The 16,493-nt window shown below is 42.0% G+C and overlaps 1 protein-coding gene across 18 annotated transcripts in view; it reads right to left on the bottom strand.

The window, feature by feature from the left end:
* The window catches only part of IHO1 (interactor of HORMAD1 1), a 55,252-nt gene that overhangs the window by 11,804 nt on the left and 26,955 nt on the right, over window positions 1-16,493 (bottom strand). For all 18 annotated transcript variants that reach the window (XM_080995766.1, XM_080995758.1, XM_080995773.1 and 15 more), the window contains 4 exons: window positions 15,260-15,413; window positions 12,088-12,245; window positions 2,353-2,401; window positions 2,048-2,123 (listed from right to left, as the gene is read on the bottom strand). In XM_080995766.1, the coding sequence (XP_080851892.1) occupies window positions 2,048-2,123; window positions 2,353-2,401; window positions 12,088-12,245; window positions 15,260-15,413 (437 nt within the window). The remainder of the gene's footprint in view (window positions 1-2,047; window positions 2,124-2,352; window positions 2,402-12,087; window positions 12,246-15,259; window positions 15,414-16,493) is intronic.

Here is a 16,493-nt window from a genome sequence, read left to right as displayed (position 1 = left end):
TCTCAAAACAAACTCCCTATATTCACAGCAGCTAGAGACTAGGGCATTGCCCATTTGATACACTGGGAAGTCTAATACATCGACCCAATTCCTGCTGCTTTCCCTATCTACCAATAAGATATAATATATACAATATTCTCCCAGAGGCACACGCTGACAGCTGCAGTCTGCAAAATGCCTGTCACTTGGAGGAAAACTTTCTCATCTTTTTGCACCAGATGCAGGAGGTGAGAGACTTGGATTTCAAAGGGAACACATTTAACTGATATCTTTCCAAGACTCCACTGCAGTTACTTAATGGTAGGAAGATAATTAACCATCACTGTGATCCCAATCGAGCAGCAGTGTTTATTGGCAACCAGATATGTACAGATGAACCGGTGTAGATGGAAGAAGCAATATGCTGAACATGGCTGATGCAACATTCTGCTGAAATATGGCTTGTTAATACGGCAGATGCCAAGTGTTCTGCTATATGAAAACTTACATTTCACAATGCCTTATAGGAACATAGCTAAGTTTTCAAGCAATACTAACATATTTTGCTTTTAAATGATTGGCAGGCAGTTTTTTACATACACACACACACACATACACACACACCTCTGTCCAAAGCAATTTTTCCAATATAGTAGCCAGTGTTTCAATTATACTTCAATATGAGTTTAATATTTAAATCCCAGCCTGCCGATACACTTCCTGGACTACCTTATGTAAATCCTTAGCTCATGGCTGCGCTTTCTCCTTCAGTAAAAAAGGAAATTAGTTCCATGTTATTCAAACCAAATTTTCTAGTCATGCCATACTAGAATTCATACTCCTATTCCGTGTCTGAATTTGCCACTGTTGGTGCATCTAAAGTGCCTCTAGGCTGTCACTATTTTGCAGGAGGGATTCAAGAGCATACCATATATTTAGGTTTGGGCAATTAAAGTGGACTAATAATAATAATAATAATAATAATAATAATAAATTTTATTTATATCCCGCCCTCCCCAGCCAAAGCCGGGCTCAGGGTGGCTAACAACAATCAAATAATCAAACAATCAAATAATCCAACATTCTAAAACATTTCATTATAAAATAGTATTAGCCACCTCGGGCGCCACTCCCATAGTCACCTAAGTGAAAAGGGATTTGGGGTAGCATTAGTGTGGGAAAATGAGCTGGCTCCATAGGGAAAGAGCCTTCATTTTCAGAAGTGAGTGCTCTAACCATGGAAAGGATAGGTGCACAATTTCTGGGGTTCACAGGGGAGACAGATGGGGGAAAGTAATCTGACTGAAAATAACACAGCTAAGCAGAGGGGTAGATTTGCCAACATGCCTCAAGTGCACCAAACAATGCCCCACCCCCCCTTCCAAGACACTAATACAGTGGTACCTCGGGTTAAGAAATTAATTCATTCTGGAGGTCTATTCTTAACCTGAAACTGTTCTTAACCTGAGGTACCACTTTAACTAATGGAACCTCCTGCTGCCGCCGCCGCACGATTTCTGTTCTCATCCTGAAGCAAAGTTCTTAATCCTAGGTACTATTTCTGGGTTAGCGGAGTCTGTGACCTGAAGCGTTTGTAACCTGAAGTGTCTGTGACCCGAGATACCACTGTAAAACTATTCCCACAATAAGTGACCCCCAAACAGTCATGCTTGCATGGGGCAAAAGTCATTTACTAGAGACGTGGATAACTAGTGTGTCATTCACAACAAGTGGAGAGCCAGGATCACACCGTGGTTAGAGCGCCACAGGAGAGCCTGTGTTCAAATTCCTGCTCAGCCTTGAGGCTTACTGGGTGACCTTTTGCCAAGTCGCTATCTGATACGGTTCTTTTGAGGATAAAAATGTGTTCCTTGGAGGAAGGATAGGATAAAGATGAAATTAATACGGTAAATCACTGCATTTCCTATGGTGATAGTGGCTGGTTCATGATCACCCAGGTAAAACCATAGCACCTGGAAAGGTCCCCCGTAGCTATGAACAGATGCAGATGCAATGATCAGTCTGACCCCCACACTCTGATGGCAATAGAAATAGTCCAAGTACTTACTCGACTTAGAAAAGCTTCCGAAGCCATCCAAAATAGATTTCAGAGTTTCTTCAAACTTATCTAAGGAAAAGTGCAGCTGCAAAATAAATAGTTTTGTGAAAGACTTAATATTTATTCATTTCCCTTATGGTGTTTTCAGTATAGTCAGTGTTTCCAGCTGAATCGACAAGCATTCAAACCAAAGGTTCAATTATATTTTATCATAGGGCATGACAAAAGGCAAATGCTCTATTAATTAGAAAATAGGAGAAATGCATGAAACATTTCCCACCCCTGCTTCCAGCTTATAATTTGGATTCACTTACCCTTTGAAGACTCTCTTTAGTGTTCAAAATAAAGGTGTTTAAAAGCTCGCTGAATGGGAGATACACACAAAAAAACAGAATTTGTATGCAAATTAGTCAAATGCAAATACAGGGAAAAGCCAAGATAATCTCACGAGACAGCATGCACCACACAGCAAAATGTAGATTTAACACATTTTAATTCCTCATTTAAGCATTTATCTCCATGGAACTTTCACCTCTATAGTCAAGTAAATTCCATTAGCAAGAATCCCCAGTGAACTTGTTTTTCTGAAATGCTGACAGATGGCAAGTGCTAAATCAGGGGTTCTAGTAATTGTAGGAGAGCTTGTTTCAACAAGTCAGTTTTACCTGCTAAGATCTGATGATGGGGAAAAAGAAAATGGGGGGGGGGGAGAGGACATGGTAGGTTTGTGGAAGAGGAAACATTTGAAAACGGTGCCAGCAACCCGAGGAAGTGAAGGAATAACAAATGAAAAGTGAACTGGAGAATGTGTCTGGGAGGTATTCCTTCTAGGTAGGTGACAAATGCAGAGGAAAAGATTGAGATTGTGGCTTGGGAGCCCTTACCTGGGTGAATGAAGGACACTCATACAGTGGTACCTCTGGTTATGTACTTAATTCATTCCGGAGGTCCATTCTTAACCTGAAACTGTTCTTAACCTGAAGCACCACTTTAGCTAATGGGGCCTCCCGCTGCCACTGCGCCGCCGGAGCACAATTTCTGTTCTCATCCTGAAGCAAAGTTCTTAACCCCAGGTAGTATTTCTGGGTTAGCGGAGTCTGTAACCTGAAACGCATGTAACCTGAAGCGTATGTAACCCGAGGTACCACTGTATTTGGTGAAACTGTGGCAGAGATAGTTACAAATAAAAAACCGGGGGGGGGGGGGGGAGAGAGAAATGTTTCTAAGAAAGGTTGTACCATCTTGACAATGTAAAGTATTGTTGTATGTACCATTTTACATCTGTGTGCACAGGCTAATAAAAAGCCACAAAGTACCAGTTGCAGTTCACACACATTCAGAATTTGTGGAGACTTGGGGCCATCCTAGATCATTTTGCTGCAGGAGCCAAAGGACAAGGTGGTGCCTCCTAAATTTTCCACATACAGAATCTGACCATCTGGTAGGTGACCTTACTTCAGCTTTGGCAATAAGACAACATCCTCCACTTAACCCCAGGGCAGCTGGCTAGCATAGGAGGCACAAAGCAGGATATGGTAGGAGGGCTGAGGGAGAAGTGTGGGGAGCTGCTACATTCACTAAACATGTGAGGAATCAGGAACACTCCACAGAGAATCCAGTGAGGAACAAAGATTCCTGCACAGCTCAACAAGGGAACAAAGCTAAAATGGCAAGATTCTTTCCACCAAATGATTTTTATTTTAGAAGGCCTGCTGGATGGCCAGATGAGAAACCACTGCTCTCTCATTATTGGTATTGCCGCAAAACTTACTACAGAAGTACAAGAAATCTAGATATGCTCCCTATTTAAAATAATAATAATAATAAATTTTGCTCCTCAAGCTGTTTTTTTAAAATGATTTATCATCATCATTATTATTAGTTTTTGAGTGATTATGGAACTGCAGAGACAAGTAAACAATAACAAAAAAAATCAGTATTATAGTCAATATGCCCTAATTTGTGCCCACAGGCACAACAGTTATTGAAATCTTTTTCATTTGCTCCTAGTCTTGCGGAAAATTGATGAGTGGCAAAGATGAACCATATTCACGAAAGGGCCTGCTTTCAACAAAGAAAACCGAAACCAAGGAAATCTACTGAGGCCATGGGAGGTGTCACTGCAAATTAATGGCATTGTGCTGACATACTGGAGCTGATGCAAGTGTGATTCCAGAGTCTGTCTGAAGAAGTTTTTACAATCCACCCTGTCTCCAGCACGCTTTCACAGTGCTCGCTAGCTCTGGAAGACAGAATCCAAATTGTGCAGAATATTTCATGGCTAGAAACTCAATACAGAGGTAGAGATTGCACCCTTTAAAATATATGTGCTCCAAGCTGAGACCAATAATCTTTTGAGACATGTCAGAGCTACAACAATGGGCCTGGTGTGTGGCTGAGAATAACACTTTGCAGAGCCTCACAATGGGATAGGAATTTTGAAGACTATATCAATAAAGGTAAGACGTGAGGAAGGAACTGTACCCTATGCAGCCCACATAGAATATCAACCCTGTTACTTCCCAAGGTACCAGCTGAACTAGAGAAGATGGTTCGATGTGGAACTCACTGACTTGTGCACGCGAGGTGCCAGTTCCAAAAAAGGATAGTACCTACATATGTGTGTGGAGTTGAAACAGCTGGATAAAACCGTAAAAAAGAGAAAACTACATTCTTCCCACCACGGATGACATCATTCCTCAGCTAGCAGGTGTTAGGAGTGACGGATAGTCTACTCATGACCCCAGGGTAAAATAACAAAAAACAGACTGTTAATAGGTGTTCATGATTTGTTCTTTAGCTCACTCCTTTGATTCAGGACAGTTTATAACTCAAAGGAGGGGAACTGTGATACTGAACAGACAGGCAATGCCTTATTGGTATGGCATGAAAAGTGAAACTAGAGCCAAGACTAAAGGACTCACAAGGTACACAAAATGTCTGCATTCATGAGTTTGTTAGGTCTGCTGTATAGTCACTTTTAGACAATAAAAGAGTTAGTGTTAATCCACCGCAGTATCTGGCATTCATTAAACAAGGAGAGGGAGATATTGCTAGTGGCAGCAATGCTGTCATGCTTTTCATTGTCCTTTTTAAAATGAAGCTTAAAGGTATGTTCTCTTTCAAGAATTGTACAGCAGGAGAAGAGGCAGAAGCATAGGTGAGAATTAAAACATTTACAACACTTAGAATATGCATGAAATGGCATGAGCACTAGAATACAGTGGTACCTCTGGTTAAGAACTTAATTCGTTCTGGAGGTCCGTTCTTAATCTAAAACTGTTCTTAACCTGAGGTACCACTTTAGCTAATGAGGCCTCCCGCTGCCGCCATGCGATTTCTGTTCTCATCCTGAAGCAAAGTTCTTAACCTGAAGCACTATTTCTGGGTTAGCGGAGTCTGTAACCTGAAGCGTCTGTAGCCCGAGGTACCACTGTATATGAAATGAAGCTATGTTTGTCACAGAGAAAACATCACAAAGGGAAAACAGGGGCCTGTTTAGCATTGTGGTGAACCCAGTCTTAGAATGTCTCAAAACAAAGGAAATGTCTGATCACCTATGATTGCGTGGGCACACAGAAATTACAGAGGAGAAAGTCCTGCTTAATATTTCAACAGACAGGAATACAATGCAACAAAATTACTACTGTATATTGACCTTTTACAAGAAGGTTGCAATTATTACTACGGGAAATGAGCTTTCTCAATGCATTATACCCAACTCCTATTCACCTGTGGAAGTCTTCCATGTGGGGTGGGGTGGAATGGGAAACAGCATGTCATCAAGAGGTTCAACAAGAAGTCACGTTACTGACACCATGGATAGGTGTCATGTAAAGATATCAAATTAGATTAGAGCTAACTTGGCAGGCTCTGCATTGTTTTGCCTTGCAGTTCTCTCTCTAGCAGAAAGTAACCTACACAAGGGAAGCAGAGTTGCAAAGCTGGCCTAATGGGCCTTCACCCTAAGGTCTCAGGGCAGGTTACAGTATTAAAGCACAGTATTAAAAGCAATTTATAACCATAAAAATAAGGGGGCCTTAATAACATACACCTCAAATGTCAAAAGCCTGGGTAAAGAGGTGTATTATCAGCATCATCTGAAAGTCATATAATGAAGGTGCCCAGAGTATAGGAGCCAACTCCTAGAAGAAGAAGAGTTTGGATTTGATATCCCGCTTTATCACTACCCGAAGGAGTCTCAAAGCGGCTAACATTCTCCTTTCCCTTCCTCCCCCACAACAAACACTCTGTGAGGTGAGTGAGGCTGAGAGACTTCAGAGAAGTGTGACTGGCCCAAGGTCACTCAGCAGCTGAATGTAGAGGAGCGGGGAGGCAAACCCGGTTCCCCAGATTACGAGACTACCGCTCTTAACCACTACACCACACTGGCTCACCACACTAGGGGCTTCGGGGGCTTCGGCTCTCCCAATAAAATGTTTGAGGGGACTGCTCCCTCCCCCAGTTTATGGACACTGCCATTCAAATGGTGTGCGTGCACCACATCTTACCCCCAATATTTCATTCAAGTATATAGTTCTTAACCTGCAGTCTGAGGACCAGCAATGGTCCTTGATGCAGTTTCATACAGTCCTCAAGACCTCAGGGAAAATAAGGTTGGAGGTTTCTTTGACGTTTCCAGATGCAGGAACTTACTTTGTAAACTATAAACTGAAAAGCTGCTTGCCTTTTCAGTACCTCAAACTGATGCAGTGGAAAATTTCTCCTCCAAGCCCACAGAAAGCTTTTTTGGACTGTGTTCCTAGAGGACAAGCACTCCAATTAATTTTAATTTAGAAGCACTTTTTGGCAACTTCCCAATAGCGGCCGTAAGGAACAAAGTTGTGGTGATTTGTGAAGAGCAAGCAAAACAGAACCGTGATACTCAAAACAACCAAGTTTCTTCTACTTTAACTGAACTCTAGATAAACTCATACCACACAGTGAACTTGTCAATAAACTAGGATGAACATTAAATTTGGAAATTAGAAGGCAAAAGGTTTGAAAACCCAAGATAAAAACCATGTTGTAAAAAAAAAAAACCATTCGATTTTACACAAAACCATCAAAACAAAGTTGCAGATCTATAATAATTTTACGCCGGATATTATTTTTGTGTAGGGGCTGTACCATTTGAATACAGAATTCTTGTAGAGAAGAGAGGTGTGTTATTCTTAGATTAATAACTTGCAGAATACAGGGTGTCCATAGACATTTGAAAAACTTTATTAACTATTTACAAGATGAGGAGCCTCTGTTATAGAAAGCCATAGCTTACCTGTTGCTTAATCATTCTGCTACCCAGTGGGGCCTTCTAGTCTCACATGATGCACTTACTAGGCACAACCCAGTTAAAGGGACAGTGTTCCCACAAGGGGAGTCCACTGGCTTTCAACTGGGGTGCTGGGACCCACTACTTACTGGGTGTGAGTCACAACAGCAGCACTGCCAGCACACAAATATATTATTAAAAAGAAAGGCCTGGGTTCCCAAATCCTTGTTTGGGTTAAAAGAGGGTCTTGGGTCAGGAAAGGCTGAAGACTACTGACTTAAATTAAATGTCCTCCTTTGTGTTGCTCAGTGCCAGAGCAGAAGGTTGTCAGTCAGACCAGCATCTATCTATCTATCTATCTATCTATCTATCTATCTATCTATCATCCAACCAACCAACCAAACAAACAAACCACCACCCTTCATCCAAAGAGCTCAGGCTGCTTCACAGCATAAAAACACAAAATGAAGAAACACAAAATTCAGAATAAAAACAAGAACAAAAGGGGGGGAACCTCCACAACCCTCTCTCCCACAAACACATTTAAAATGACATATAATCTTAATCAGCTTCTTCCTTGGGGGGGGGGGACAGGAGAGGAAGCATTTGGGGGATAAGGCTGCAGTGTGCATTAGAAGGTTAACCTTTTCTTCTCCAGCTGCATTTCCCCCCTCTACAAACTTCACCCCCATCTACACAGTTGTTAGGCTTGGGGGAGGAGAGAAGCTTTAATTGGGCGCAACGGGAATTGAGGCTGTGAGTAGGATCCAAAGATGCCACAGGCCACGTCTGGTCCATGGGCTGCCAGTTCCCTGTCCCTGATTAAGAAAGAACAACATCTTCAACAGGAGCAACTGAGAGATGCCAAATACAGTTCCAGACTTGTATTTGTTACACCATGGCAAAGGGCTAGCACTCAAGTTAACCTTTGCAATGCTGCTCTGTGCGGCATGTGCCATAAAAGAGGCGTGGCCTCACAGAGACTTCTTTCTGCTGAGCCCTGGTTGCTGACAAAGCAATAGAGAGGTGTATAGGCACAAGCTCTGCAAGCAGCAACAAGATCAGTAGCTGAAGTGGGGGGAAACCTGAAAGGTAGGAGGTGGGGTGATAATGAACAAGACACGTAACTTCAGATAGCAGGAATGGTAGATGAGAATTGCCCGCGTGAAATCCAATCGAAAGTGGTCAAGCATATGTTAGAACTTGCCAGATGTAGGGGGGAAATAATGGCTCTTGCATTATATGTGGGCTCAGAGAAACAAAAAGGGAACCCTACATTGAGAGGACAAAGCTCAAAGGCAACAATTCTCCGCAGATGTAGATGATAAGGATAAGGGATGATGCTTTGGGTAAGAGGATTATGACAGAACAAGAAGAAATTGCGTAAGGTTGTTTTCTAATACAATAAATCTGCATTTATAATTGTCTCTAAATGTTTATAAAATCAGATGGCTGTCAATCTTGCTTTTAATTTGCTTGTGGCTAATGTTTCCCAATAGATTTTCAATGGTTGTCTTATCAGAAGCTTTTCAATGTATTTTGTCAGAGGAGAGATAATCATTTGAGCAACTACAATTGCCTGAAGTCTTTCCATCAAAATACAGCTTTCCTACAAGAACACACAAACACGTTTTTTCATATTTTTCTCGCATCTTTTTTTCTGAACATAATATGTACCAAATTGGAATTATTCATCACTCCACAGGGGGGGAAATCATTAAAATCCCTCACACTTGGTTCTGAAGTTATTACATAGCTTGCTGAAGGGAGGAAAAACTTCTGTGGTTTTTCTTAGGGTCCATCCTAATCCTCTCTTACTAACAAAGCGTGTATTAAAGTATGCCATAGGGAGGCTGCAATATCAGTAGAACACACAGCTCTAAAATGCTTGTTTATATGATAAAGGTATACATTTTAAAAACACATTCATTCCCTCAAAACATACCAATCATTCTAATCATGGCCTACTTTTAATCAAAACGTAAAGACTAGTATAGCAGTGCTTTTGTTCAGCCATAAGGCATTTCCTCTGCATTTTTTTGTTAGAAAATTCCTCCCTGCCCCCGAAATTCACTCGAATGGAACTTGACAAGACAGACTCTTCTCCTCCTGACAAAGAGCAGATGGAAAGTTAATGCCTATTAGGCGAAGGCAAACATTGTACACTCTCATTTTTCCCTTGAGAGGATCTGCTATATAGCCAATTCCCTGTTCAGACTAATATACATTTGTGTTTGGATGGTGCTGTGCAGGACATATTATCATAGAACTGTAGAGTTGAAAGGGACCACAAGGGTCATCTAGTCCAACTCCCTGCGATGCAGGAATCTTTTGCCTAACGTGGGGCTCAAACCCATGACCCTGAGATTAAGCTCACTATACAGTCGTACCTTGGAAGTCGAATGGAATCCGTTCCGGAAGTCTGTTTGACTTCCAAAATGTTTGAAAAACAAATCACAGCTTCCGATTGGCTGCAGGAAGCTCCTGCAGCCAATCAGAAGCCATGGAAGCTGCGTTGGACCCTCGGGTTCCAAAAGAACATTTGCAAACCGGAACAATCATTTGTGGGTTTGCGGCATTCGGGAGCCAAAATGTCTAAGTTCCAGGGCGTTCGGGATCCAAGGTACGACTGTACTCTGGAAATGATCGTCCTTAGCACCCTTCCACCTCCAGAGTTTGAAGTCGTATCCCTCTGAATGCCACTTGCTTAGAATCTTACGGGCTTCCCATAGACATCTGGTTGGCCACTGTGAGAACAAGATGCTGGACCAGATGGGTCACATGCCTGACCCAGGAGGCTCTTCTTCTTATGTTCTCATTGTTTTAGGGCATGTCCACAATATATACCGTATTTTTCGCTCTATAAGACGCACCAGACCACAAGACGCACCTAGTTTTTGGAGGAGGAAAACAAGGAAAAAAATATTCTGAATCTCAGAAGCCAGAACAGCAAGAGGGATCGCTGCACGGTGAAAGCAGCGATCCCTCTTGCTGTTCTAGCTTCTGGGATAGCTGCGCAGCCTGCATTTGCTCCATAAGACGCACATACATTTCCCCTTACTTTTTAGGAGGGAAAAAGTGAGTCTTATAGAGCAAAAAAATTTTTCCAGAGGGACTGGATATACTGAATGGCTCCATCTAATTCTCAAAAGTCACATGGCAACTTAAGACAGATCCCTGCTAGCCCATGTAGCAGTTGAGGACACTAATGGCTATCAGAGTACACACACACACACACACACACACACTTATAGGGCTCATTGTAGCCAGGGGATCAAATCCTCCAGCAGCACAAACACAGAAAGCAGTAGCCTACACAGCACAATCTTTATGCTTTATGTACAGAGGGAAAGCCAAACCCATATTGAAAAAGGAGTGCTTTTCTACCGAGAATGCTTTCAGACAACTTGTTTATTCAGTACTCATCTTGATTTGGGTAGGCTTGATGACACTGATTATTTAGGAAGCATTCACCCTGATTTGTTTGTGGGGGAGGTTAGATGGTGTTGCATTGAGCAAGTGATACCTCACAATTTCCAGTGCATTTTCCCGTCACTTGTTGCAAAAAGTCCAATCTTTCAGGGAAGTGGGTTTGCTGAGCAAGACCTCTCATACAAATGTAACTGTGCAACCTGAATTTGCCAGTATGTGATTGGATCCCATCCAAAAATAGTAGTAATTTGGAAGCACCAATTCAGGCAACAGGAAAGAGAAGAGAGCTGCTGTAGCCAGGGGTGGCACCCTTTGAAGGCCTTCCGCTGGTCCTGCCCCTGGGCATCCGCCAGATGCAGTGACTGGCTCTTGAGCCACAGCAGCCCATGACCACTCCTGGCTTTCTGTCTGCACCATGCTGGGGGCACAATGTGATCTGCTGCGGAGAGGGTGGTGAAGTTGCATTAACAGTAGAACCCTTTAATGAAGGTGAAAGAGGAGAGCACAAAATATGGTTTGAAGCTCAACATCAAAAAAATGAGGACAATGGCCACTGGTCCCATCACCTCCTGGCAAATAGAAGGGGAAGAAATGGAGGCAGTGAGAGATTTTAATTTCTTGGGCTCCATGATCACTGCAGATGGTGACAGCAGTCACGAAATTAAAAGATGCCTGCTTCTTGGGAGAAAAGCAATGACAAACCTAGACAGCATCTTAAAAAGCAGATATCACCTTGCCAACAAAGGTCCGTATAGTTAAAGCTATGGTTTCCCCAGTACTGATGTATGGAAGTGAGAGCTGGACCATAAAGAAGGCTGATCGCCGAAGAATAGATGCTTTTGAATTATGGTGCTGGAGGAGACTCTTGAGAGTCCCATGGACTGCAAGAAGATCAAACCTATCCATTCTTAAGGCAATCAGCCCTGAGTGCTCACTGGAAGGACAGATCCTGAAGCTGAGGCTCCAATACTTTGGCCACCTCATGAGAAGAGAAGACTCCCTGGAAAAGACCCTGATGTTGGGAAAGATGGAGGGCACAAGGAGAGGGGGATGACAGAGGATGAGATGGTTGGATAGTGTTCTCGAAGCTACCAGCATGAGTTTGACCAAACTGCGGGAGGCAGTGGAAGACAGGAGTGCCTGGCGTGCTCTGGTCCATGGGGTCACGAAGAGTTGGACACGACTAAACAACAACAGCTGTCAGTGTGGGAGTGAGACCTCTCTACTAAACAGTTTCTTAGCCAAGCTGCAATGATATTTATGGGGGGTGGAAATCTTGTAGGACTTATACACAATTGTATTCAATAGAAGGGAGAGTCAACTGATTTCACAGCTGTTTGCTTACTTATCGTGTTTTTCCTTGATCTTTTTCTTATTCTCTTCAAATTGCTCCAAGACACCTTTGAATCTTCCAGCTGGAAAATTAAATGGTCCTTTTTCCTTTCCATCCCCTGCAAAGAGCTGTGGTTTAGATTGGTATTTGGCAAAAATACTGGGCTCATTCTGTTTTTGAGAGAAAGAGAGACAACATGTGCTAATATTTAACATGCATTAACAGAAAGACAGATAAAGCATCACCCAGGCTATAGCAACTACACTTTCACTAGGAAACACAGGCTCTTTTTCAGGAAAGTACATTTGTTTTTTTAAAAAAATTACTCCACTGTTCAATCAGAAAGATTTTATAGCAGCTAACACATGGTATGTTAAAATACAATTCAGTAAAAATGGAAAGGAAAGCAAGGGGTATAGCTTTGTGATGCAAAACATCTTCAACTCAATCCCTTGGAATCTCCAGGCAGAACTACTTTGAGTAAAGCATCTTTCTTTCCTTCTTTCCTTCCTTCCTTCCTTTTTCTAAACCACCAATTCATTTTTAAAAAGCATGTACATGAGAGGAGAGTGCTGTTGCTCTCAGCTTGTGGGCTTGCTATATGCATCTGGCTGGTCACTGTGCGAATGGGATAATGAACTAGATGAGCCATTGGGCTGATCTAGCAGGCTCTTCTTATGTTCTTATGAGTTGTTGGCATTTCAGGAAGAAAAGGCCTGCTTTTAATCCACCAAACCACTGCAGAAGAAAATGGAAACCTCACTCCCTTGATCTTTAATTTAAGCAGAAAGCCTAGCCTGCTGGATTACTCTCTTTCATCTTCAAAAATGTAGGACAATCCATTTACAAAGTGCAGATGGGGCAAAAAGTATCAGGACAACAGAAAGGACCACATTGTACTTTTGAATCTCGAACATTAGGGGCTCGTCCATACTTCCGCTTGTCCTGTACCTAGAAAGCACAGCTCTGGGCAGTTTTCTGCTTGCCCCACTGTTGTCCCAGGGAAAACGTGTTATTTAGCACTAAATTGGACCAAATGTCAGTCTGCAGAAACCTCACTGATGTTTACTCCAATTCAGCACTAAAGAGCAGCTTTTCCCCCAGGGAAAGAGTTGAGAAAAGTGGAAGTTTCGATGAGCTCTAGATTTCTTTTTTGTTCTGACCCTTGAGGATGTACCCTGATTTAAGCATGATTTCAGTGAAAAATGACGAATGAGTTGTATAGGCATACTATTCAGAACAGCACAAAAAATGGCTACACAGACACACACACTTCCAACTACTGGGTTTAGCTGGAGACGCCTGGCCTTCCTCCCAATGGAGCTCATATCTGCATGTGATTCCCCATCAGCTTAAGGATATGGTTACAGAAGTCTACTTCTTTATGTAGAAGTAGCCTCTAGCCGTATCAGAGAAGCAACTATTTTGTAGCATTGCACACCACCCCAATCTCTGAGCTGTGTGAAATTCCAGGGATTCCAGGTACTCACCTAGGGTTTAGGAATGAGGCACAGCTGAGACTGTCTGCAGTGTCTTTATGATATATGGTTTATTTACACATATTTACAACCTGGGCCTATGATGGAGGGGTTCACAGCATTACCACCCTAAAATTGTCTTGTTTCTCTCATAGCTATAGCCTTGGATTCAAACAGAAATCGAACATTGTTCTGCCTCTCTCCCGCTTGCTTCTTTTTCGTCTAGTTCATATCACTGTAATCTCTGCCTTTTCCTTCTAACTAACTACAAGTTGAGGGAGGAGCCCCACCCATTTGCTAACTCACACAGGGCCCTTTTCCTTTGTTCTCTTAATGGCCCATCACCAAGGTGATCACCTGCCTTATATTTCAACACTTTCTGGATCCAGGGATTAGAAGGGTCTCTACATACAGCCTTTTCCCCCAAGCTCTTAACTATCCACACCCCCCCACACCCCACAAGACATCTGTTCCAAGATATACAAGCAAACAGCAATATACAAGTTCCCTGTAGAAAAGTAACAAACATGTTAGCAAAGGCATTAGAAGACACATAATCAAAAACCGATAATAAAACACAATTACACTTTTAACCCAACACCAGTATAGTAACACCTTATTCCTTTCAAGCAAATTTCCAGTCCATCAGGATCTCTTCAGGCCTTCCTCTTTCTCCTTGGTCCGCACGTCCTAGCCACACTTCTGTACCCCAAAGCAGCTTACTCAGTCTCCCACATTTGAAACCCCTCCCCTTGATTGAGTTATTCCATGCCTTTTTCTCCCTGCATGTGTCCCAGGTAATGAAGAAGGAAGTAGTGATTGTGATATTGGTATACAGTCATCCTTCTTCTTCTTCTTCTTCTTCTTCTTCTTCTTCTTCGGCAATCACTCGTAGCCGAGTAAGATTGTCTTCCATAAACACGGTTTTAACAATGAGTCTGTAAGTGACTGTGGAGGCCAATTCTGGATCCACATGTCCTTCCACAGTGGAGACATTGGTTTCCGGGCGGAGCGCGGCTTTCTCCTGATTGAAGTGCAGAGTGTTTGAGGACCGGGACATTCACAGGAAAACCAAAATGCTTGTTTACAAAGCTATTGTACTACCAACTTTACTATATGCTTGTGAAACATGGACCACTTATAAATGCCATCTCCAACTCCTTGAAAGATTCCATCAACGGTGTCTCCGAAAAATTTCACACATCACTTGGGAAGACAGGCGAACTAATATCAGTGTACTGGAAGAAGCAAAGATCACCAGTGTTGAAGCAATGATTCTTCAACATCAACTTCGTTGGACTGGTCATGTTGTGTGGATGCCTGATTATCGTCTTCCAAAACAACTACTCTATTCTGAACTTAAAAATGCACCCTTTTTCTGGGATGGATGTATTGTGAAGTAAAGCAAAATCAATTTGCCATGAGCTTTTATTTTCAGAAGGAAAATAGATTCTCAAGAGGTGTCTTTCAGGGGGTAAAAAATATGCAATAGATCTAGATTGCATGTGGACTACATAGATTCAGACTCCATTGGTTCTAGAAATAAATTGTCATGGGTTACACAGCCACGTTTGTTGTGAGGTTAATATGCCGCATAGAGCTTCTGCAGGAAGCAATGTAATAACAAACTCTATATAATGTTCAATTTTTACTAATTCCCCAAAGGCAGAAAATTACCAGCATAGAAAATTACACATCAGACTCACATCCTGAGAATTTTGCTGTGAACTTTTTTCTTGTCTCAATTCAAGTGGGGTCAGTGATGACTGTGAATTCTCTGGGCAGAACTGGGAGCCAAAAAGGAACTGAGAGTCACTCATACTGCTGTAATCACTGGTCCAGTTCAATGGTTTGTTAGGCCTGAAACAGGAAAACAGAAAAAGCAAGTGTGAAAAATAGAAATGACAATATATTAAAAACATACAGCACAGCCAAAATATATTTGGTTCTTTATCATGCCCAAAACTGCCTAAATTCCATAACAAAACAGTATTAAATGCTTGGCAATCCTGATGAATGTTCATTTAGAGGCAGAGGAACTTCCACTATTCATCAGAAAGAGATAAGCCACAAAACATGGAATCCTAGTATGACTGATTTAAGGCCTGTATCATTCTTCTCATGGCATTCAGAAATATTGTTTTCATGTTGCTAGTAATATAATTGATCATTCCCCTCTTCCAACAAATTTAAATGTCTGAGGTTTTGGTTGAAATTACATAAGGAGAATGAACAGAAGTGGAAAATATGTCAAGAGTTCTCAGCAGCAACTGCAAATTTGATGTAACTGATTATTTTGTTATTACTTATGCCTTGGGTCACTTGTATTTTACAATTCTATATAAGGACAGAACTTTGGAAACAGGCAGTGAATCCTGCATCATCCTGAAAATCTTATTTATTTTTAAAATGAGCTTACAGTTGTGTAGAAAGGTTATAGGTGGAACGTCAGAAAACTGGGGGATGCTGAAATCCCCAGAATTCCCTGGGAAGAGGGACTGACTGTCAAACCGCTCTGGGAATTGTGACTTACTGAGAACAGGGGTCTCCTAACAACTACTGGCACCCTTAACTAACTACAGTTCCCAGTATTCTTTGGGGGAAGATGTGACTGGTTAAAGTGGTATGATATAGCTTTAAATGGATAGGGCAGATGGGGTCTATGTTGCTACTCTGTCAATCATCCTAGACAGGGCTAGTCCTAGTCCTGGACTGAGCTAACATCAGCAGCAGTATTATGCTTCCTCAACGGAGCAAGAATGAGTAAAGCTGAATCTTTGCATCCTCTGAACCCCAGTATCAGGAAGCTCATACTGTTATGTACTGAAGTTCTCACCCTGGGCCAGTAGGGGACAATGTAGATAGTTATAAAAATAAGGGATCGAAAGTGACGTTCAGTGATTGGATAGTTTTAGAAAATTGTTACAGTTACGTTGTACT

The sequence above is a fragment of the Podarcis pityusensis genome (genome assembly GCF_964106645.2).
Source record: "Podarcis pityusensis genome assembly, chromosome: 2".
NCBI lineage: Eukaryota > Metazoa > Chordata > Lepidosauria > Squamata > Lacertidae > Podarcis > Podarcis pityusensis.
The sequence above is the reverse complement of the archived record's forward strand: the minus strand, read 5'-3'. Positions and strand labels throughout refer to the sequence as shown.